General features: G+C 39.6%; 1 protein-coding gene across 7 annotated transcripts in view; it reads left to right on the top strand.

Moving 5' to 3' along the window:
* LOC114358294 (bromodomain adjacent to zinc finger domain protein 2B) overlaps positions 1-22727 on the top strand; it is a 49594-nt gene extending 26867 nt beyond the window's left edge. For 4 of the 7 annotated variants that reach the window (XM_028312227.1, XM_028312225.1, XM_028312224.1 and 1 more), the window contains 16 exons: positions 300-1045; positions 1480-1724; positions 2341-2470; positions 3149-3304; positions 5464-5654; positions 9792-9889; positions 10250-10383; positions 11315-11436; positions 13017-13033; positions 13720-13844; positions 14978-15114; positions 16774-16916; positions 17291-17395; positions 17946-18042; positions 19435-19578; positions 20062-22727. In XM_028312227.1, coding sequence (XP_028168028.1) covers positions 300-1045; positions 1480-1724; positions 2341-2470; positions 3149-3304; positions 5464-5654; positions 9792-9889; positions 10250-10383; positions 11315-11436; positions 13017-13033; positions 13720-13844; positions 14978-15114; positions 16774-16916; positions 17291-17395; positions 17946-18042; positions 19435-19578; positions 20062-20197 — 2726 coding nt within the window. In that variant the 3' untranslated portion in view covers positions 20198-22727. Of the gene's footprint in view, positions 1-299; positions 1046-1479; positions 1725-2340; positions 2471-3148; positions 3305-5463; positions 5655-9791; positions 9890-10249; positions 10384-11314; positions 11437-13016; positions 13159-13719; positions 13845-14977; positions 15115-16773; positions 16917-17290; positions 17396-17945; positions 18043-19434; positions 19579-20061 lie in introns of all 7 variants that reach the window. The other 3 variants (XM_028312221.1, XM_028312222.1, XM_028312220.1) reach the window with 3 other exon arrangements.
* Positions 22728-23087: the final 360 nt, after the last annotated feature.

The following is a 23087-nucleotide window of genomic DNA, read 5'->3' as shown; positions in this document are numbered from 1 at the left end:
AATCAAAACAACAGTATCATCATCAAAATTAAACAATACAAAATAGTAACTTTGAACACACAAAAAGCATGATTTTAGTCTCATAAAAGCATCAAATCAAGCAAACAAAGTAAAGTGTAAAGTGCCCCATAAGGGCTACCTTTTTTTATATATTTGACGTTCATAAGTGCCACTTGTGGTCTAAACTGAATAAATATTTTTGATTTTGATTTTGAAACGATTTCTTACTAAATAACTGCATTATTTTACAAACTACTGTAATCTGCTTCTTATACAACTGCCTAACTTCTCCATCGCAGGTTCATCGATAAAAATGGAAGAGAAATACATCCAGCAGAAACAGAACAACGAAGAAGAAGATATGCTCGACATAGAAGATTCCATTCCCACCGCGTTCCTAGTCCAAAAACCAACTCACAAGCCCATGTATGCTGCCCAAGCGGAGCCGGTGGACAAACCGCAGGAAATCGTCAAAGTTGAAAACCTGGTCAAGAAGGAAGAAACAGAACCGGAAGAACCGAAAGACCAACTCGTAAATAACCTTGAAGAGCTCCGCAAGATGGCCGAAGCAGTTTCGTCCCAACTAGACGCGGCTAAGAAAGCCGAAGCTGAAGTCAAAGACGAAAAAGAGCCAATAGAAGTCAAAAAAGAAGTGATGGAACCTGATTCTGCGCACGGGCATTTATATTCCCGAATGTTAGAAGGCAAATGGTTTTCTATACTAAGGCATGAGAGCTCATTCTTGAACAACATCAACGAGTCCGACAAAGCCGATTTACCTACATACTGCGACAATGAGCATACATGTGCAGAAGTGGTGTTATGCCAAGGTCACAAATGGGATGTATCGAATAATCTTCATTTATTGAACGATCCGAGCCTGTTCACTTTGAATAGTATGGTGACTAGTGTGCAAGTGCCCTCGAATAATGTCTACGCGGATTCTAGTCTGACTATGTCTGGTCTGGATCAAGATATGATGGACGCTAGTATCAACAAAGATGTGTCTATGCAAGAGGAGGCAGAAGAAGAGAGTAAGGAACAGGTAAGCTTAGCTTTTGATGTGGTTTTGACTAAGATTGGTTTTTTAACTTAATTCGATGATTTCTGTCTCATCCTGAAGCAAATGTGAAACAAACTTACTATAACTTTTACTTACTTCAACTTTTATAGAAGAATTAGAAGTTCTTTGTACTATAATCACATTCCTAAACGTTATGTTGTAAGAAATATTGTAATCATAGTTTAAAAAACATCTTTTTAAGGTCGGCTTAAAAGTACAGTTGACTGCTTAAGCTACCATACATTTTGGTCTGAAAATCGTCAATTACTCGTAGCTTGGAGACAGACAAACCTGAATCCACTAATACTGACCAACAGTAACGGAAAAAATCCTTTAGTAGGTTATAAAAACAACCAAAAATCTCCCAGGAAGTATTGCTAATAAATTTAATACTACAAAAGCACGTCATTCCGCAGGACAACGACCTAGAAAAGGAGCTCCAAGCTGACGCCATCAAACACGACCTGGCCACCCAAAAGGCCAAAGCTAACAGCCTCACCAGTCTAGGACTCCTCAACTTTAACGCCCTGTCAACTTATGTCACCTGTGACAGTCCGCCGCCGCTGCAGATGTCACCCGATGAGTTGCAGCAGCTAGAATGCTGCAAGAAGCAAGGACTACCGGCTAGGGTGAAAGGCAACTTTGTGCCTAAGGAGTTGAGGTCAGTATTATTCTGTGCACAATGATCTGTTTATCTCTAAAGCAGGATTTTTCAATATTTCCACAGAAACTAGCCCATCTGGGAAGTTTTCTCATTCCCCCTATGTTTAGCCCCACTATAGTGTAAAAGTTATCTTCACTAAAGACAGTTAATTTCTGGATGCAAAACATGTTTTTCCGTTTTCATGTCGTCCAACTACTACCAGAGATCGTCGGTCCATTGTGTAAACTACGTTTTCCGAGATAACTGGAAGCGAACCTAATCTATTTCTGCTACTAAAGTCCGGTCTCCGAGCACTTAGAATTTTGTCGAATGACCCAAAGCTACCCATCCTTATCGCTCGCGCGTAATTATGTTGCTGTTGCGCTCGCACACTCACTGTCGCACAGTCGCGACAGCAATATAATTACGGGCGAGCGATAAGGATAGATAGCTTGGGGTCATTTGACAAAATTCTACGTGCTCGGAGACCAGACTATTTAATATAGTTTTCGATTTATTCCTGTCCTTTTGGGTAATACAGAATTTTTTAAACCTCATATTAGGTTCTAATTCACAATCAATGCAGAATATGAGACAGAAGAATACCAACATTAATATTATCATTCGTCCACAGACACGGCTGGTGGCGGATCACAGATCCGGACCAGCTCAAAGAGTTGATGGATGCTTTACACCCGCGAGGAGTAAGGGAGCGGGAGCTACACGCGGCTTTCGTTCAGCATCTGCCCACTGTTAACAACAAGGTACGACAGTTAATATGCTGATGTAAATAAAATATTTATGTAATTTTAAGCAAGAGTGGGACCTCGCCAAGATAGGTTATAAAACTATAATCCGGGCCTTTTCAAGGCGAGAGTGAATAGGCACTTACAGGGCAGATATGTACCATCCTAGACCGCATCCCACTTAACATCAGGTGCGATTGTGGTCAAATACCTGCCGTGTTCTGCATAAAAAAAAAAAAAGGGACCAGAGAGCTAGTATTTGCTTTGCTATTTTTTATCTTTGATAAATAAAAGATAGCCAATGCTAGAGATCCGATTATACATATTTTAGCAAGAAAAAATTCGTTGTATTGCATTTGTATTGCAGTGTTTTCCTTAGCGATTCTGGTATGATTCGTTCATTTTCACTATTTAAACTTCATTTAATTATCAAGACAAATATACATTATGGTCCTTCGAGCCGGATAAGTAAATTTTAACTAGATACATAATTTATGTTCATTGTGAAAAACCTTGGGGGAGGCCATTGTCCAGCATTGGACGTCATTTGGCTGAAATGAACGAACATAATTTATGAATGTGCTAAATAAAAATTGAGAGAATACATAATAATATTCTCAGAATTCTCAGAATCGGAATAGTTCAAGGAATTTTCCAGCAGTATAACCAATATAAATATAAAAACGTTTATTTCAGATCTACATAGACAAAGGCGACATCCTGTCCACGGAACTGACGGTATCGCACCTTGACCGAGTGATCGCTCACGCGAGCGGCGCGCCCAGCCCCGACGCTGCCGGTTCATACTCCGCTAGCGCCGCGCGACGCGTTGCTATGCAGCTGTTATTGGCGGTAAGTGCTGTATAGCCTGACCAGGAACATAAAAACCCTCGCCATGTTGCGGAAAACTAATGGTACTAATTTCTTTTAATGGCAACAGTAACTGAAAACTTCATTGACATGTCACCTTGCTGTCAAAGTGTAAACAAACTTTATTTTAAATGTGCGCAATTGGTTTTATGAATTAAATTGCTAAAATATTTTTATAGTCGTGAAAGAAAAGTGGTTCACAATGTGTTAAAGTATTTGTCGAAGAGAAATACTAAGGGTTCGGACAATATTTTCATTGAATAATGTTTCCGACAAAGGTTGTCAAATTGACTGACATGTTTATCGTATAGTACAGTCCACTATGAAAATTAGCTGTGGTTTGTTTCAACTAGCTACCTATTTTAAAAATGTCACTTTCAAAGTGTTGAATTTTATGGGATTGGGAAAGAAGTACCGTTCTTGAGCAGACATTGCAGTTGAATATTCAAGTTCTGAATTTGATTATTGATGAATAATAAAATAAATTCTACTAGCTCGATTGATGGTTTCATTTAATTTATTTAAATCAGGTTACCTATAATAATATTTTTTCGTTAATTTATGAAAATATCAAATTAGCCCGTAAGGGGGCGTCCATAAATTACGTGAGACTTTTAGGGGGGGGAGGGGGTCAACGAAAACCTCACTAAATCTCACGTAGGGGAGAGGGGGGGTCTCGGAAAATATCACGTAATTTTTCTCGCAAGAAATAGAGTAAAATTGCCAGAAAAGTGGGTTATTAAAGTAAAAAAAATGTTTTTTTTTTTTNAATCAGGTTACCTATAATAATATTTTTTCGTTAATTTATGAAAATATCAAATTAGCGCGTAATCCTGAATCCTGATACATAAAGTTAGCCTATTAATTTAACACATGTAGGACTGTACTCAGTGTTGCACTATCAATAGCAATTGAAGCGCCTCTATGCCAGGGTTTTTATGTTCCTGGTCAGGCTATACAAAGAAAAACCTTTGTTTAGTCAAAAGTAAGACAAAAAAATATACATTTAGACAACATAGCTGCCGTTAATTTTGTGTTCTATCCTATGTTTCATGTAATAAACAATTTAAATTTGAATTCAAATTTGACGTATGTAGACAGCCATTAACTAGTCATCTGTAGCACAAACGTTATTTGCCCGCAGAACTAAGTCTGTAGCACACAGCAGTGGCCATTATGTTCAGCTAACCATCAGCTTGACCACAGGTGCCATTTATACGCGTAGCTGACCTTTTATTTGGACACTGGTTGCGCCCTCTGTTCACAGTACAATTTGTATGACGCCATCTATCCATAGACGTCGTGTCTAGACGACCAACTGCGTGATGTTACCTACATTTTGTACGAGAGACACATGAAGTCTCTATCTGCTCCTTCATTTTTCACACTTTTAATTTAGTTAGACTACTGAAACATTTAAATGTCATAGAACACGTTATTATCGGCACTTTTAACCCCAAATACGAAATAGAATTAAGAGTACCGGTACAAGTTCAACCAAGAAATTTAACTTCAAAGTCCCATTACGAATACCACGTAAACCCATTGAACCTCTCTCCCGCCCCTTTCGAAAAACTGTTCTAGGAGCCAACTCTCCTATATGTCGGATCTGCAAGATCTACAATAAATGTAGTGGTCCCCTGGATGTGCATTTCATGTCCCTACCCAAATTCAAGGCAACAGCAACCGACTCTATATCATAATAATTTAACTTATATAACATCATTTATGCTAACTAAGCAGCAACTTATATTTCTTGCAAGCTGTGTATGTATACCTCTAAGGCCCGGTTTTTTGATTCGTAGTTAAAATAACCAATAGTCAAATTTGACAGATGTCAAATGACAAGTGGTTAAATATCAGAAAAAAATGTTTTTTGAACAATGGTTAGCTTGACTTTTAGTACATTTTTTAACTATTAGTTAACATTTTGTTAATATTTAACCATTAGTAGCAAAATTTAACAATTTGTTATTTTAACTATGAATCAAAAAACTGGGCCTAAGTGATAGTGCAATTAGCTTAATATTTTGCGTATTTTTTAACATATTGTGTATTGTTGTACCTATCGTTGGTGTACCTAATAAATAAATAAAAAAATAAAAAAATAAATGTATACTAAAACCATAATCTCATTCCAGGTGGAACAACTAGAAGAGCGGGTCTGTGCAGCTTCCATGCAGACCAAAGGTTGGCGCCCTTCACGAGTCTCTCCGCCTTCAGACGCCAGCGGCGCCGAACTAGTGGCGCGCGCTCGGCACCGTTTAGCAGCTGTTGAGGCACACATAGAGCGCCGGTACCTTAAGCCGCCGCTGGTGCAAAGGTATGCTAGGTAAAGTGAACCCAGCCTGCGGGCAGATACTATTGTGTGGTCGCTAGAGCTCAGTTTTAAATTAATATCATTGTCACTCAAATGGTGGTGGTAGTTCATTCGCTTCTCATGGATTGTCCATCATTTCATAAGCTTATGCCTCTGCTACACTACTCTCTTCGGTACTTCGTAAAACTTCGCGAAAAACTCAAGTCTCTCGGAGGCCGCGCTCTAGGCAACACGGTGTTCAAGATACTGCCATTGCAATTTGCACTTTCGATCTTTATGACAAAGCTCAAATGCCTAAGGACGAATGTCACGACGCGAATTCAAGTTAGATGACTATTGTAGTCACACGCTTCGTGTTCTAATACGAGCCTTAAGACTCACGCGCATTTACTGTCAATTTTCTGAAGTCGAGCGAGGCGATACGAGGTTGCTAGAAGCGCAGTGAAGTGCATGCTCATTGCCCATACTTCGGCCAGCTCGGAAGTCGATCGAGGCGAGACAAGGTCGCTCGAAGCCAAGTAAAGTGCGTGTCCACACTATTTCGCGAGTAGCGCAACATTACAACTAGTGGCGCGCGCTCGACACCGCTTGGCAGCTGTTGAGGCACACATAGAGCGCCGGTACCTTAAGCCGCCGCTGGTGCAAAGGTATGCTAGGTAAAGTGAACCCAGCCTTCGGGCAGATACTATTGTGTGGTCGCTAGATATCATTGTCATTGAAGGAGTGTGGTGATGGTACATTCGCTTCTCATAGTCCATCGTTTCACAACGATAGTGGAAGTATCAATTAATTAATTAATTAATTTATTTATTTATTTATTTAGGAAAACCAGGGTTTTACAGTGTGTAATAATAACATAAGATAGGCAACGACCAGTTGCAGCAGCAGACAGGGGGAACTGAAAACTCCGAAACTGTTTCTGGACTGGAACGGATTCGGCATAAATATCAACGGTGAGTAAATAACCCACCTTCGATTCGCAAACGATATCATAGCCATGGCTGAGACCGTGGAAGATCTAGGCACAATGCACAATGGCCTGAGTCGAGCCTCTCAACAAGGTTTCATCTCTAAAGGTTGGATACTCTACACTCGGCAGTTGTTGACACTTATATGTACCTAGTACAAACAGTCCAGTTAGGCTGGTTATAGTGTCACGCGGACCGTCCAGTGCGGATCCGCTTCACACAGCCGATCTGTAAACTTCGAGGAAGCGTTTTAGAGTAATGCGGTCCGCAGGAATCGCTCGCTCCCTATCAGTTCATACAGATTGGCTGTGCGGAGCGATCCGCACTGACGGTCTGCGTGACACTAAAACCAGCCTTAGGTAGGTCTAACTTCGAGGAAGAGGTCAATCGTCGAATCCAACTCGGCTGGCAACGTTCAGGAAGCTTCGTGATATTCTCACGTCTGAAATATCGCACTGTCTCAAGACAAAAGTCTTTGATAACTTATGGATCTGAGACGTGGTCGCTTACTGTGGGCCTCATAAGAAGACTCAAGGTCAAAGGCGATGGAGCGTGCTATGCTCGTAGTGATTGAACCAGAAATGACGTGATCCGCAGGAGAACCAAAGTGACTGACATAGTCCGCAGAATCGCTAAAATCAAGTGGCAGTGGATGGAGCTCGTAGCTTGCAAAGCTGATGGCCGCTGGGGCAGAAAAATTCTTGAGTGGCGACCACGAGCTGGAAGACGTAATGTGCTGCAGACCCCCACTAGGTCGACCGACGATCTGGTGAAGGTTGTAGGAGGTGCCTGGATGCGGGCGGCGCAGGACCGGTTGTTGTGGAAATCCTTGGGGGAAGACCTTTGTCCAGCAGTGGACGTCATTCGGCTAAAACGAACGAACGATGATTGAAAAAAAAACCTATCTGCGTAAAAATGAACAGAAAAAGATAGAAACAAGACAACTTGTTCACAAATGCAGATGTAGGCATCATCAGTGACTAAATGTTTTGTTGGTGATGTGTATTTGATGCCTCCAACTGCATTTGTGAACACTAAGTTGTCTTGTTTCTATCTCTTCTCTTCGTTTTGTTAATGAATACTCGAATGCAACCTCTACTTACATCAGGTTTCAATGTTAAAATTGTCAAGTTACAATAATATTACTGTCGTGTTTATTCTTAAATGTACCTTACAACATACATGACATTCCATACTGTGAAATTTCAACATTGTAAGGTACAGTCAAGCTCGTTTTTTTAATGTAAGAGACATGCTATCTTTTAAACTACCCATTTTTCGAAAATTTGGCGTTTATATTATGAAAGAACAGAAAATTCTAAGAAACTTTGCCATAGAAACTATTTAAATCGTAACATCACATAAAAAGATATTGAGGTATAAAGAAAAAAAAATCGTTTTTTGGCTCTCCTGAAAAGTCGTGTTTTGTCCCTTACAGTAATTGATATTTCCACTATCGACAAGCTTATGCAACTTTGCGAGAAAGTTAGTCTCTTGGAGGTCGCACTCTAAAGCCCGGTCGGCGAGCACGTAGAATTTCGTCCGATGACCCCAAGCTACCCATCCTTATCGCTCGCGTGTAATTATATTGCTGTCGCGACTGTGCGACGGGCGCCCGCAGTGAGTGTGCGAGCTATAGGCAACGCGGTATTCAAGATACTGTCATTGCAATTTGCACTATCCATCTTTATGACAAAGCTCAAATTCCTAAGCCACCGCTTGGCAGCCGTCGAGGCACACATAGAGCGCCGGTACCTTAAGCCGCCGCTGGTGCAAAGGTATGCTAGGTAAGTGAACCCAGCCTTCGGGCAGATACTATTGTGTGGTCGCTAGAGCTCAGTTTTAAACTAATATCATTGTCACTCAAATGGTGGTGGTAGTTCATTCGCTTCTCATGGATTATCCATCATTTCATAAGCTTATTAATATGCCTCCGCTACACTTATTGGCGAGAAACTTAGTCTCTTGGAGGCCGCGCTCTGTGTAATACGGTATTCAAATGACTGCTACCATTGCAATTTGCACTCTCGATCTTTATAAAAAAGCTCAAATTCCTAAGGTCGAATGTCTCGAATCGAATTCAAGTTAGATGATAGTGTAGTCAGACGCTTCGTGTTCAACTTCGAGCTATGAGGAGGTTGCTTGAAGCGAAGCGAAGTGCCCACACTATCTGCTTCAGCTAACTCGGAAGTCGAGCGAGGCGAGACGAGGTTAAACGAAGCGTAGTTGAAACTGGATGAAAATGGTGTGCCTAATAAATAATTAAATAAATTTAAAATGGTGGCAATTTTAAAGCCTTCGTCAACTCGGTATTAGCTCACCTTTATAACTAAAAACAAATCCAGTTAAAATCGACGTATCATTTATCGTCATAACTAGTGGGGTGTGTGTGTGTGTGTGTGAAGTTTTTAGGGCAAATAAAGTAGGTACTTGTGATGGTTGTATATTGATAAGGTACGAGTATATGGTGAAGGTTCAAACTCGCTTCTCATAAGCATTATCATTTAGATGTTCGTTCATGGCTCATGCTTTGATCACTATCCATTTAAAATTAAGTTGATGTTGCATTTAGAAATTATGCTTTTTGGATTTTGTGTGTGGAATATTGTTTTTTGTGGTTTTCTTGGTGTTGGTTCTTTGGTGTATTTTTATAAGCTATCAACAAAGCAACCCCCCCCCTCCCCCCATATTAGTATTATGGCGTCATATCACTGTCAGTTCAATTCCCTAAAATGACTCACATCTCTACCAACTCATATCACTATTTGTTGATCTTAAAGAATTTCCATAAGATCTTTCAGTGAAATTGATAAAAATTATAAGTAATGTTGGTCTTCAGTCCTAAATAAATAAATTGTTACTTGAAAGCCTTAATATTGTCAACTACCCACCAATTTATTTATTACTAGCTTTCCGCCCGCGGATTCGCCCGCGTGGAATTTTGTCTGTCACAGAAAAACTTTATCGCGCGCGTCCCTGTTTCAAAAACCGGGATAAAAACTATCCTATGTTCTTTCCCGGGACTCAAACTATCTCTATGCCAAATTTCATCAAAATCGGTTGCGAGGTTTAAGCGGGAAAGCGTAACAGACAGACAGACAGACAGACAGAGTTACTTTCGCATTTATAATATTAGTTGGGATTATATATATTGTTATTGTTTATTTCTTTATCATTACAGTACATCTGAGGCGGCAATTGGCGCGGCTTTGCAAGGAGAACACGGCAATGCTTCTGCGCCATCGCCGCAGAACTCCGACAGTGCGAGCGAGACGAAAGGTATGGTTCACTAACGGAGATCTAAAAATAGACTTACATACTAAAGCCCTAGACTATTTCAACGTTTTCACTATCGTCTGGTCGCCGAGCACGTAGAATTTTGTCCAATGACCCCAAGCTACCCATCCTTATCTCTCGCGCGTAATTATATTGCTGTCGAGAATGTTTGACGGGCGGTCGCAGTGAGTGTGCGAGCGCGACAACAACATAATTACGCACGAGCGATAAGGATGGGTAGCTCGGGGTCATTGGACAAAATTATACGTGCTCGCAGACCAGATCTACAATAATCTCAAATTCCCAATTAAACGAAGTCACCGTCGAAGAAGCTAGTTTATTAACACAGATGTTTTGTTTCAGAAACAAAAGGCATCGCCCGAGGTTTAGCTACGTGGCGAGAAGCAGTAGCCCGCTGCAACACTTCAGCACAGCTGGCCATGCTGCTGCAAGCGCTTGAAAGCGCTGTAGCCTGGGACAAGAGCATTATGAAGGCGGTGAGTGATCATCATCATCATCATCATCATCAAGCAGTGGCCTTAACACTTCAGCTCAGCTGGCCATGCTGCTGCAAGCGCTTGAAAGCGCTATGGCCTGGGACAAAAGCATCATGAAGGCGGTGAGTGATCATCATCATCAAGCAGTGGCCTTAACACCTCAGCTCAGCTGGCCATGCTGCTGCAAGCGCTGGAAAGCGCTGTAGCCTGGGGCAAGAGCATCATGAAGGCGGTGAGTGATCATCATCATCATCATCAAGCAGTGGCCCCAACACTTCAGCTCAGTTGGCTATGCTGCTGCAAGCGCTGGAAAGCGCTGTAGCCTGGACAAAAGCATCATGAAGGCGGTGAGTGATCGTCATCATTATCATCATCATCATCATAGGCATAGCTCGCTGCTGGTGACGTGGAGAGGAGATGACTGCAACACTTCAGCACAACTCACCATGCTAGCCTGAGACAAGAGCATCAGTGATCATCATCATCATTATCATCATCGTCATCATTATCATCATCATCACCGTCTTAGATGGAAAGATACTCTTTGTAGAACAAATCAGTTAAAAAATACAAAATCAAAATGCAAAATTTTGTCATAATCATCTTCATTTCAGCATAAAGCAGTCCTTTACTCAATGTAGCCAAAGGAACGCTACAAAGCACAATTTTCCGTATATTTCATCTAGCAACTGCTTTCAGCATATGACAGTCCACTGTTGGATTTAAGCAAGGATAATAATAGTAATATACCTAAACTAATTTGCAATTTTTTTGGAGATTCGATAGGTATGATCCCCGCCGGCTACTGAACTGTGGCCATGTGGTGGTCAATTCACTTGTTGTAACACTAGTAATATTATTTAAAAACTATTTTTGAGGGCTTTTTGGATGCCCAAGTTCGTGGTAATTTAGACCTTATTCTTATCCACAGAACTGCCAATTCTGCCTGAGCGGCGACAACGAAGACCAGCTACTATTGTGCGACGGCTGCGACAAGGGCTACCATACCTACTGCTTCAAGCCTCGCATGGACAAGATTCCCGAGGGCGACTGGTGAGTCACTCATTTATGAGCATATTCCAAAATTATTGATTCCAAAACCTCCTACAATTTTATGTACTACTAGCTTTCCGTCCGCGGCTTCGCCCGCGTGGAATTTTTCGGTTTTTTATACAGGGTGTTTCTTGTAAGGTGTCAAGCCGAAGGCAGGTGATAGGTGAGGACTAGACCTATCGATTTCACCCCTATGTATGTTTTACGATTTTTCATAGTTTAGAAGTTATCGTTAATTTTGTGATTTTTTCAAATTGTATGACCTAGTAGGCTTTAAATTTTTTTATCTTTTTTTTGGGTCGACTTTTCTCAGATTTCTTTTTTTTGACAGATTCCCTATTAATTGCAGATTTTTGAAAAAAATAATCAACTTCCTATCTTTGATGCAAGATACAAAATTTTTGCTAGAAACATAAAAAATATGCTTTTAGCGGAACATTCTAAAATTTTCAACTTAAAAGTTAAAAAAAAAAACAAAATTCCATAGGTCCAAAATAATTTTAAAAACTGCGCAGTTTTCTGAACTTTCATAATAACACAAAAAAACATGTACTTAATAGGCCATTATTTTCTGTAATCGCTCCACTAAAGTGGTAAGTCGGAGATTCCGTTACATGTTTTTGACTTTCTTAGGACTAAGTAATGTTTGCAATCCCTTAAGTTTACGTTATGTAGAACACATTTAGAGACAATAACTGAACAGAACATTGTTTTATCCACAACGAGGAAGCTCTTGCCCTTCATCTGGTATACAATAGGGAATATGAAAATATTGATGAACTGCGGACAAAGCTGACTGAAGCACAAAACCAAATTAAAATGAAGAAGAAGGTTTTTTTTTTTTTTTTTTTAACTTTTAAGTTGAAAATTTTAGAATGTTCCGCTAATAGCATATTTTTTATGTTTCTAGCAAAAATTTTGTATCTTGCATCAAAGATAGGAAGTTGATTATTTTTTTCAAAAATCTGCAATTAATAGGGAATCTGTCAAAAAAAAGAAATCTGAGAAAAGTCGACCCAAAAAAAAGATAAAAAAATTTAAAGCCTACTGGGTCATACAATTTGAAAAAATCACAAAATTGACGATAACTTCTAAACTATGAAAAATCGTAGAACATACATGGGGGTGAAATCGATAGGTCTAGTCCTCACCTATCACCTGCCTTCGGCTTGACACCTTACAAGAAACACCCTGTATAACCTATGACACTCGGCAATAATGGGCTTTCTATTGGTGAAAGATTTTTTAAAATCGGTCCAGTAGATCCCGAGATTTTACTTACAATTTAACAAATATACACACAAACTTTAACTCTTTATAATATTAGCATAGAAAAGTCTAACAACTTAAAAAAAGAACATAGAGTTTATCATACCTATAATAAGTTGGAAAGTAGACCATAGTCAAAAAATGCAAAAGGCACAAAGTTACATTTAAAAGGTTATACAACAACAGCACACTACGCTAATCATTTTCGTTGCTCGGCGCACCGACGACAGTACTTAGTCGCTAAAATTCCGATATCGCGTCTGAACGCATGAAGTTATCGTACTATCGTAGTGTTTCTTATTATTTCACAGGTATTGCTGGGAGTGCGTGAACAAAGCGCGCGGTGAACGCGTGTGCATCGTCTGCGGCGGTGCCTCTAGCGGACGCACCATTCCCTGTGCACTATGTTCAAGAGCGTACCACCAGGACTGCCACTACCCACCGCTGGGCAAGGTGAGCCCACTCTTAAAAATATTGTTCATATCATCCAACCTCAATAGACAATTTTTGGTAGACAAGGGCGAAGGAAAGAGACCCTGCAGCTAATTACCTAGCTGTTTATGTGATTAGGCAGTAGCACTCACTAGACTACAAGACTATTCCCACCTCTCGTTCCCACCGCTGCAACTCCTGTGTAGCCAGGATCTACAGCTTGACCGCCAAACCCAACCAGTGAAGGTCAAGTTTGTCTGGCAAAAGTTAAACTGCCATTGGACCCGCAACGAAAATCAGAAGAACATAGGAGGAGTTCGAGGTTAAGCGACTTCCCTCCATTGCAAAGCGGATGACAGGTGACAAAGGAGGAAGGTAAGCCCATTTATAACTAAAGTCACAGGTACTGAGGGCTTAGTGTGAGTTTACATTAAACGTCGTCACTAGCGAGCGCGTTAAAAATATTAATTTAGTTCTTGAAAGTTTCCGCTAGGGGCACTGTACAATCCGTCAAACATTTAATGACACTTTTTTACACAGTCAAGTTTGAATGCGCTTGACATAAACTCACACTAAGCCCTTTGAACAAAGCGCGCGGTGAACGCGTGTGTATCGTGTGTGGTGGCGCTTCTAGCGGACGCACCATACCCTGTGCACTATGTTCAAGAGCGTACCACCAGGACTGCCACTACCCACCGCTGGGCAAGGTAAGCCCACTCTTCGTCGGACAGGACGACTACAAAGACCTCTTCAATATTTTTTACAACTACCGGTCCTGCGTTGATGGTGCTTGACTCTTGAGACAAGCTAAATTACACCATATTGTTAATGACATTGAGCATACATTTTTTAAAATACTTTTACGAAGTAAATCTTCTGTACGTAGTACTTAGTATTATTCTGTAGTAATATCTAAATACCCACTTAATTTTTTCTAAACACGAAAGCTGATGACTGATGAAATGTGATGATGAAACAAAGGTTTAAGTGAATTAAGTGACCTTTAAGAAAAGATATACACCACAAACGATAGCATAATTTCAGGGACCTATCTTGTGAGCTACCTGCCAATTATATTTTTCACAAAATCACTTAAAAGTACTGAAATTATTTCTGAGTTGAGTTTTTGAGCAGGCAGGTCTATTAATTTTTTTTTAAGCCACAATAGCCGAACGGTGAAGGGGTTCGGTCCCCGCCGCCGCTCGACTATTGTGGTGAGCTCACTCGTAAAACAAGCACTTACCATCAGGTGAGATACAGGCTAAGAGCTTCCTCGTTGTGGATAAAAAAATAAATAAGATTCAGGCTAATCTTATTTATTTACTAGCGGCCGCCCGCGACTTCGTACGCGTGGATCCCGTTTTACCCCCTTCATCTATCTTACGCGGTTTAGATTTTTTCATACAAATGTTTTTTCCCGCTAACTCCCGTTCCCGTGGGAATTTTGCAATATCCTGTTATAACTAAGCTTTAAGTGTACTAAGGTACCTGCATGCCAAATTTCAAGCGTCTAACTTAAGTGGTTTAGATTTTTCATACAAAAGGATTTTCCCGCTAATTCCCGTTCCCATGGGAATTCCTAAGTATACTATAACCTGCCCAGGAGTATGAAGAATAAATGTACCAAGTTTCGTTAAAATGCGTCGAGTAGTTTTTGTTTCTATAAGGAACATACAGACAGACAGACAGACAAAAATTTTACTGATTGCATTTTTGGCATCAGTATCGATCACTAATCACCCCCTGATAGTTATTTTGAAAATATATTTCATGTACAGAATTGACCTCTACAGATTTATTATAAGTATAGATTTAATCTTTAAAAATATGTTTGTTCCAGAACCCCCGCGGCAAATGGTACTGTTCGCAGTGCATATCGCGCGCGCCGCCCAAGAAGCCGCGCAACACCAAGAAGCGCGACAGCAAGCAGCGCGACAACAACGCCTCCCTCGACCTCGACCAGGCCATGGTGCCGAGGTTGGTCTATCATTTCTTTGTTACAATAGCGTATACAGGGTGGAAACGATAAGTGATCTCACTCGATTATTTCTAAACTATACAAGATCCAAAAACTGGTTACTGATCCTGAAAGTGCTTCACGAGCTCTATCCAACGGTACCAATAATAGGTTACAAAATAAACTGAATCTGTCTGAAAATCCAATGTTTCTAGCCTCCATACATTTAGTAAAACCACATTATATTAAAAACTATACAAGATATCTGAAAACTGATTATTGATCCTGAAAGTGCTTTACGAGCTCTATCCAACAGTACCAATAATAAGTTATAAAATAAAGTGGATCTATCCGAAAATTCAATGTTTCCAGCTTCCATACATTTAGTACTGCCACAGTCATGGCACTCATGTCTTGATAATATTATAGCAAGTAAAGCCTTCAACCAATGTTTTCCATTAATAGGTAGTGCAATTCAGGAGTTAATTTTAAGTGTTTATTATTTAAAATAAAAAAAAAATTAACACTAATATTGTGTGGCTGGCATAGTGGCATACATTTAGTATGGAGGCTGAAAACATCGAATTTTCGGATAGATCAAGTTAATTCTGTAACCCATTACTGATATCGTTTGAAAGAGCTCGTGAAGCACTTTCAGGATCAGTAATCAGTTTTTCGATATCTTGTATAGTTTAGAAATAATCGAGTGAGATCACTTATCGTTTCCACCCTGTAGATGGTTTCATCCATGAAGACGCGCCCCACCATTCTTCCGTTAATGTTTGAGTGTTATCGGCACATGCTAAATTATCCATGAGTGCACACGCACACTACAATAATGCCTTACGGATTGCTCGGATCAAACTCCCCGCACCCCGCGCGACCGAGACCAAACATTGGTGGGGTGCGTCTTCGTGGATCAAACGATTAATAGAAATAGTTTATTGGGCACACAAACAGAATATCTCACATGCAAAAAGTGGGCCAAAAAAGGCCCCCAAAACTCAGCATTTATCGAGACAGTGTATGCCAAAGGTCACGACGCAGATTTTCAGCATGTGACCTTTGGAGCACTGGTGCATTTTTACTCTCACTGACCTGTATTATTACACACAGGACAGGTCTCCATACAAATGACAGCTAATTTTGTGTGGCAATTTGAAGCGCCACTGCGATTGTCCCGTGAACTAATTTTGACGTACATTGCAAGGAGTAAACCATAGGAGTGAGCGAGTAAGAGCATCACTAATTTTAGTTCCATGGACAATCGTATCTACCTATAGTATAGCTTACAGCGCGAAAATGGCGAAACTCAAATAGGTACGGAAATATTATGACAGCAGCCAGTCCAGTGTGTAATATTACAGGTCAGTGTTTACTCTTTAATAATACTGATTAATAAGCAGGACTACTGGAAAGAACACTTACGAAACAATTCAAATATTTTATTTAATACATAGGCCCTTTCCAGGGCACTTATACACGTCCCAAATACATATCGCTTCCTTATCTAGAGATTAAGCTCCTGCAGTCGGGAGTGAATAACCTCATGATGATGGATGATTAAATGTTTAGTCAAAGTCCATTTGCCTCTAGTAAATTAAAAGGTCGTGTTCCTGTAGTGGATAATGAATAATCTGCGATGATGATGATGATAAAAATGGTGATGATTTTCACAGCCCGGCGCCTTCCCACGCCTCGACATCAACCACGGCAGAAGAATGCTCGGCGAGCGCTCTGCACACGCCCGAGAAAGCGGAGTGCGCTGACAAGCTTGACGAGACGCTGGCTGAGCCCGAGAATGGACTTAACCATCACCCGGGTAAGTCTTAGACAGTTTTAAGCCTGTGCTAGGCTGTGGTTTCCTCCAAAGATTAGATTTCCAGAAGATTTGTGGCGAAGCTGGTTGGTTATTTTCACCAAAGCGGAGAGGAGACGAGAGGAGCGGAGATGTGTGCCTTCGGGTGTACGAGGTGCGGGAAGAAGACTATCAATCCTCGCCTCCTGTTTTTTTTAAATACATTTTTAGGGTTCCGTACTTCAAAAATTAAAAAACAGAACCCTTATGCTTATTGGATCACTTTGTTTTTAAAGAATATAGCCTCTTGTGGTAAGCCAAATTGCTTGTGTTACGAGTAAGTTCACTACGATTAATTTACATTTACTTAGATATTTATTTATTTCTTCTTTTTCCAGCGCCGCCGGACTTCGACGAAGGCCCGCCGGAAAAGCGGCGCGCGTTACAATACGTCGGCGGCAACGGCGCCATACAACACGACGAGTTGGAACAACATATCGACGGTAAGGATTGTCGATGATACTGAAAAAACATTTCTTCTTTCGTGGTTTCATAATAAAGTTGTGAGGATGATAGATGGACGGATCTTAACGCTTAAATCACTAAACAAATTCAACGTAAATAACGTGACACCAGCGCTGCGTAGATCCGGCGTTTGACATCCGCTGGTTGCCGGGTTGTCCCTTAGATGAATTTTGATATCGTTACGATAAATTAATAATGAAATGTTACTGACTGACTCATTCATTACGAAATCTCAGAAACTATAACACCTACAAACTTGGAATTTGGCAGGTAGCTTCCTTATTGGATGTAGAAATTTGCTAAGAACGGATTTTACGAAACTCCATCCCTAAGGGGGTAAAATGGGAACCACGCGTACTGAGTTGCGGGCTGCCGCTAGCGGATTATATTACTAGTAATGTATAGAACCAGGAAAAATATAGGACAGTTTTTTTTAACCCGGATTTTCTAACGGGGACGCGCGATAGACAGCGGGCAAAGCCGCGGGTATAAAACTAGTCGATAATAAATTGTTATGGTTTGTTTCAGCTGAAGACCAAGACACAGAAAACGTACCGCTAGTATCGCGGGCGAAGAAAGAGAAGAACACCGCCAAAAAACTACACAAGGATCTACAGTTCTGCAAGTAAGAGAGTTTATTTGATTTACTAAAGCCCGGTCACCGAGCACGTAGAATTTCGTCCATTGACCCCAAGTTACCCATCCTTATGGCTCGCGCGTAATTATGTTGCTGTCGCGCTCGCACAGTAACTGAGGGCGCCTGTGGCGACACCACATGACATACGTCTGCATCATACCGGCAGCACCGCCGCACTGGACGATGAGAGCTGCTTTGCCCTAGACCACTACTAGACTTTTTATTTTAAGATGTCGGTAATCTGTTTTTATTTATTTATTAAAGTACCCTTGTTTTTGTGTAATATTTATGTTGTGTGAAACAAACCTATACTAACTTCTTGGTGTCCTTATCTATCTTGCTTATTAATTAATATTCGTGTACCGTCTTTTAAGTGTTATTTCCATGTTGTATGAAACAGATGTATTTGTAAGTTCAGGCTATCTCTTTCTAAATTCAGTATCAATAATTTGTGTACCCTCCATCTTATTTATATTTGTGTAGTGTGAAATACATATACTGTTCTCCTTCTGTCTCGCTCTGACCGTTTATTACGAGTATAATGTGTGTAGGTAATCGTTTTATTGTCTCACCCTAAAATGTTTGTAATTATTCTCTGTGAAATAGGTATATGTTTTGTCCTTGTCTCATTTTGTAAATATTTTCCTATATAAGACCGTCCGTTTTTGAAATAAATGTTCATTGTAATTTGGAGTCAGCCTTTAATTGACCACACATAGCCCCTCTCAACAGCGCCCTTCGCACAGCGATATAATTACACGCGTGCAATAAGGATGGGTAGCTTGGGGTCATTGGACGAAATCCTACGTGGTCGGCGACCGGACTATAGTAATCTAGCTACGTAACCATAATATGGCTCATTCCAGTTCTTCATATTGGGAATCCATACTTTGACCTTCAATTCACGTAGGTACTGGACTTTTATACCAAAGTTAGTGGTTAAGCAAATTAAAAACATCAATTTGAACAAAATGAAATAAAGAATCCAATAAATTAGAGATTATTAAAAACGGTCAGCTGGGTCCTAGATTATGAATGATGTACCTAACTCAACTTTGTTTATTACTAGATTATCTTTCTTTTATTGTAAAATAACGTTACCAAAAAACGTTTTATCTTTCTTTTTTTATCTACTTCTTCCTCGGTCCCTCACTGATGAAGATCGCGACCACAGATAGTGTTCCTCCACAGACTGCGGTCGACGGTCATAAGCTGTGTGAAACGCACGATGCAAGCTTCCGCCCAAGACTTGCTCTAAGCTTGCCTCATCGCGTCCGACCATCTCGTCGACCATTTTTATCTACAATCAACATTAAATTCAAGCAAGGGGAATAAACCGAGGAGTTTTCTAAAAAATTAAATGGCATTCCCTTTCTCCAGGAGTCTCCTCTGCGACATGGAGTGCCACGAGCACGCGTGGCCGTTCCTGATCCCGGTCAACACCAAGCAGTTCCCGCAGTACAAGAAGGTCATCAAGTGCCCCATGGACCTCTCCACGATTAAGAGGAAACTGCAGGAGGGCAGGTGAGTGTCTCACTCTTTTGTTGGGCATCCAGACGCATATCAAAATGTTTTTATAGATCGTGCAACAAAAGTTGAGGCGATCAACACAATCATTTGTATCTGCATACGCTTGTCGCGCTGACGTCTTGCGTATTCTGACCGATTTATGTGTTCTGAATTCAAATATTACATCGGCATGAGTATGTGTTCGCCTCAACTTTCGTTAAGCGACCTATACAGATGTTTTTGAAAGTGTTCTTCGTAAATTCCATTCAGTGTCGCAAATAACTTTCGAACTTTTTGCAAATATATCGCTCATAATAACGCCATTTTCGTTGATGAGCACGATATCACAAAATAGATAGGAGTAGAAGAAAATCTTAATACAATATGCGCGGGCAACTAACATATTCGATTCGATCAGCATGTTACATGGACAACCAGGAATTAGTAAAATACTTTTTATTCAATTTTAGATTAAAAGAGTTATTTCTTTGTCCCCAGCTACAAATGCAAGGAAGAATTCGCGTCAGACGTCCGCCTAATATTCAGCAACTGCGAAGTTTTCAACGAAGACGACAGTCCGGTGGGCCGCGCGGGGCACAACATGAGGCAGTTCTTTGAGCAGCGCTGGCAGTAGACATGACAACCCTGCGCGATATGTGACGACCCTGCGTGTTATGTGACAACCCTGCGCGATATGTGACTACCCTACGTGATATGTGACAACCCTGCGCGATATGTGACAACCCTACGTGACATCTGAGTAACAACCCTGCGTGCCATACCTATGAGTGACAACCCTGCTTGACGCACACTTGAAGGCACAATCTTTGGATGGCTACACGCTATTCTTGTATATGTGACAGCAACCTTAGATAGCAACAAACGATTAGCCTACCTACAGAATATAGCCTGGGCCACATACATCAATATATCATTCGAGCGACAGCAAAATGAAGTCTTGCAACTATGCAGAACCTAAATATATGCGAATACTCGGCTACACAGATCGCGCTAGAGCGAATCTTCGGGTTACCGCGATGTGTGTGGCCCAGCTTAGTGGAGTTTAACAGATTTTTGACTTTTGTCAAAGTTAAAGTAAGATGGTGCAACCTAGCCTAAGTAAATTAGCTTTCTGACACTGAACAAGTACTTTTTATCTGGCTTTATAATGCTCTAGACAAATAAAGGTTGCTGATTACCGCCAGTAACCTAAGTAACTTTGTCTGCCAGATATCTCTCCTCGACGTTGTAGTTTATCTGACAGATAACTTCATAATAGGCTATCAGGCTCTACAGCAAGTTGCCAGTATAGCCAGTGACTCTCCATTATGATGGCATTAGAGAAACACTAAAAAAAGTGTCAACTCTTACGCTCAGGCCCCAAAGTTGATTTTATACTATGACAAAAGTGTCTTGATACTTTAATAGATATTGACACAGTTGGTCTGAGCCAACATAGAACAATTTTGTGATTTAAAAAAATAATACTACCAGTCAACGTCAAATAGTTAGTAACACTGAAAGTAACCAAAAAGTTCGACGTCTTTGTTACAATTGGAATAAGGTTGTCAACTTTTTGGCCACTTTGGTTGTCACGAACTTTGACGCTGGCTGTACTATTTGACCAACGGATGCGACTCTTACTAATTTTAAATTATGACTCCCAATAAATGCGCTGGACGCATAATTATTGAACGCAACATTATTATTTTTTTGAAAATTTTCGCATGAAACTAAGAACTTTTAGATTTTTTAACAATTGACTAAGCTATTTCACAGACAGAAATTAAAGTGACTAATAATACTAATACTTATTAGAAATTTGATTTCCTACTAAATATTGGTTACTTAACTGCATTTAAGTCTTACTTATTACTTAATCATAATATTATAAAACGAAAATGATGTTTTTTGTTTAAAATGCTAGCCAATAAGTAAATATTCTTGAAAATCTACTTCTAAATAGATGATTTGAAAATACCTGTCCCAGCTTCTAATTTATTAACCAACAAAAAGGAGGTTCTCAATTCGACTATGTTTTTTCTATAATAACGACAATACATAATTATTATGAAATAGAAATATCGCTTATGCCATTTTGAAATAGCTAGCTCTAAAATCGATTTTCAATAAAATACAGTCAACTTCATAAAAATCTTCAGACTACAAATTTCAACCAATAAAAACTACAACACATTCATTCCAAAACACGACGTTTGATTGAAAAAAAAAATACAAAAATGTCCACGACAACATTCCATGCCAAATTGTAACCGGTCTGTAAGGCCGTCGTCAAATACGAAAAAATTTATAAATAAGAATCTCACTGAGTGTAAAAAAATCCGAAAAGTGATTTTGTAATAAAATCTAGAGCAACGCACATTATCGTTGTCTGTATTTAATAATGTAGACTGTACATAGGTAGTCCTAATGCTGACGTTTAGATTAAAAAGTATTAGTACTATTTTTAAGCATAGAACATAGTTATTGAATGTCGTTTCGAATATTATTTTTGTAATGATTTGCGCGTAGCAACGAAGCAGTATTTTTAAATAAATTTATTAAGAGTGGGTGAAAGAATTGAGTTGAAATTGATTTTTTAATCGGATATATTATGTGGCCAGTCGTAGAGTTGAAATTGTTTGTATATGTTTATGGGTGTGTATAAAATATAGTTATTTCGAAATCTTTGTAGGTTGGAATTAATATTAGAGTATGTATAGGGAACTATAAGCGTAGATGACCCTGTAATTGGGTGTTAGCGTATTACTATTGCACGGTAACAGTTCTCTCTACTGTGGCTGATTTACGTTTCAATTCTATCTGGGAGACATTTTTGACTCACAAAGGTATTTATTTACAAGAAGGTCTAAATCACGCGTGTTTGAATTGATTTGAATTTGAAAATTGGTGTGGTGTGCCAAAAATGTCCCCGTCTCTATGTATTAACTGTAAAACATAATGTTATACTGATTTTACTGACAAAAATACTATAGTCTTCTTCTTCTTTTACTTATTTATTTTCTTACTCTTCCAAATAGACAAAATAGTCACTTTGTATCGTGGCTGACTGTACTTTCAAAGTTTTTGTCAGTAAAATGTATCTTAGCGGTGTCGATATGTCGATAGAAAGTCGATATGTCGACTTGTAAATTACGAGTATAATAATAATGATCCGTTAAATATTTTAATCGATATGAATGTTTTAAAAACTCTAATAAGTAACTTAAAAATTACGTTAATTTGATTCGCGAAACATCCATTAGCATAAACTAAATTGATTTTTGTCCAAAATACGAAGATGTCTTTTTTTTGTATTAACCCTTCATTTGGCAAGACACAAATTGTTTGATTTTTTCAATAAAATCTATTTAGACCTAATTGTTACTATCAAATAAAGTTAAGAAAAATAGTAAAAAAAATATTTGGTTGGTATTTTCGCGAAAAACGATTGTTGCTTATTTACCACATTGCCAAATAGGGGTACTTAAATAAAACATTGAGATATATTATAGAATTATTTT

This window comes from Ostrinia furnacalis, unplaced genomic scaffold (genome assembly GCF_004193835.3).
Source record: "Ostrinia furnacalis isolate ACB-3 unplaced genomic scaffold, ASM419383v2 OfSCF3837, whole genome shotgun sequence".
In the NCBI taxonomy this organism is placed as follows: Eukaryota; Metazoa; Arthropoda; class Insecta; order Lepidoptera; family Crambidae; genus Ostrinia; species Ostrinia furnacalis.
The sequence above is the reverse complement of the archived record's forward strand: the minus strand, read 5'-3'. Positions and strand labels throughout refer to the sequence as shown.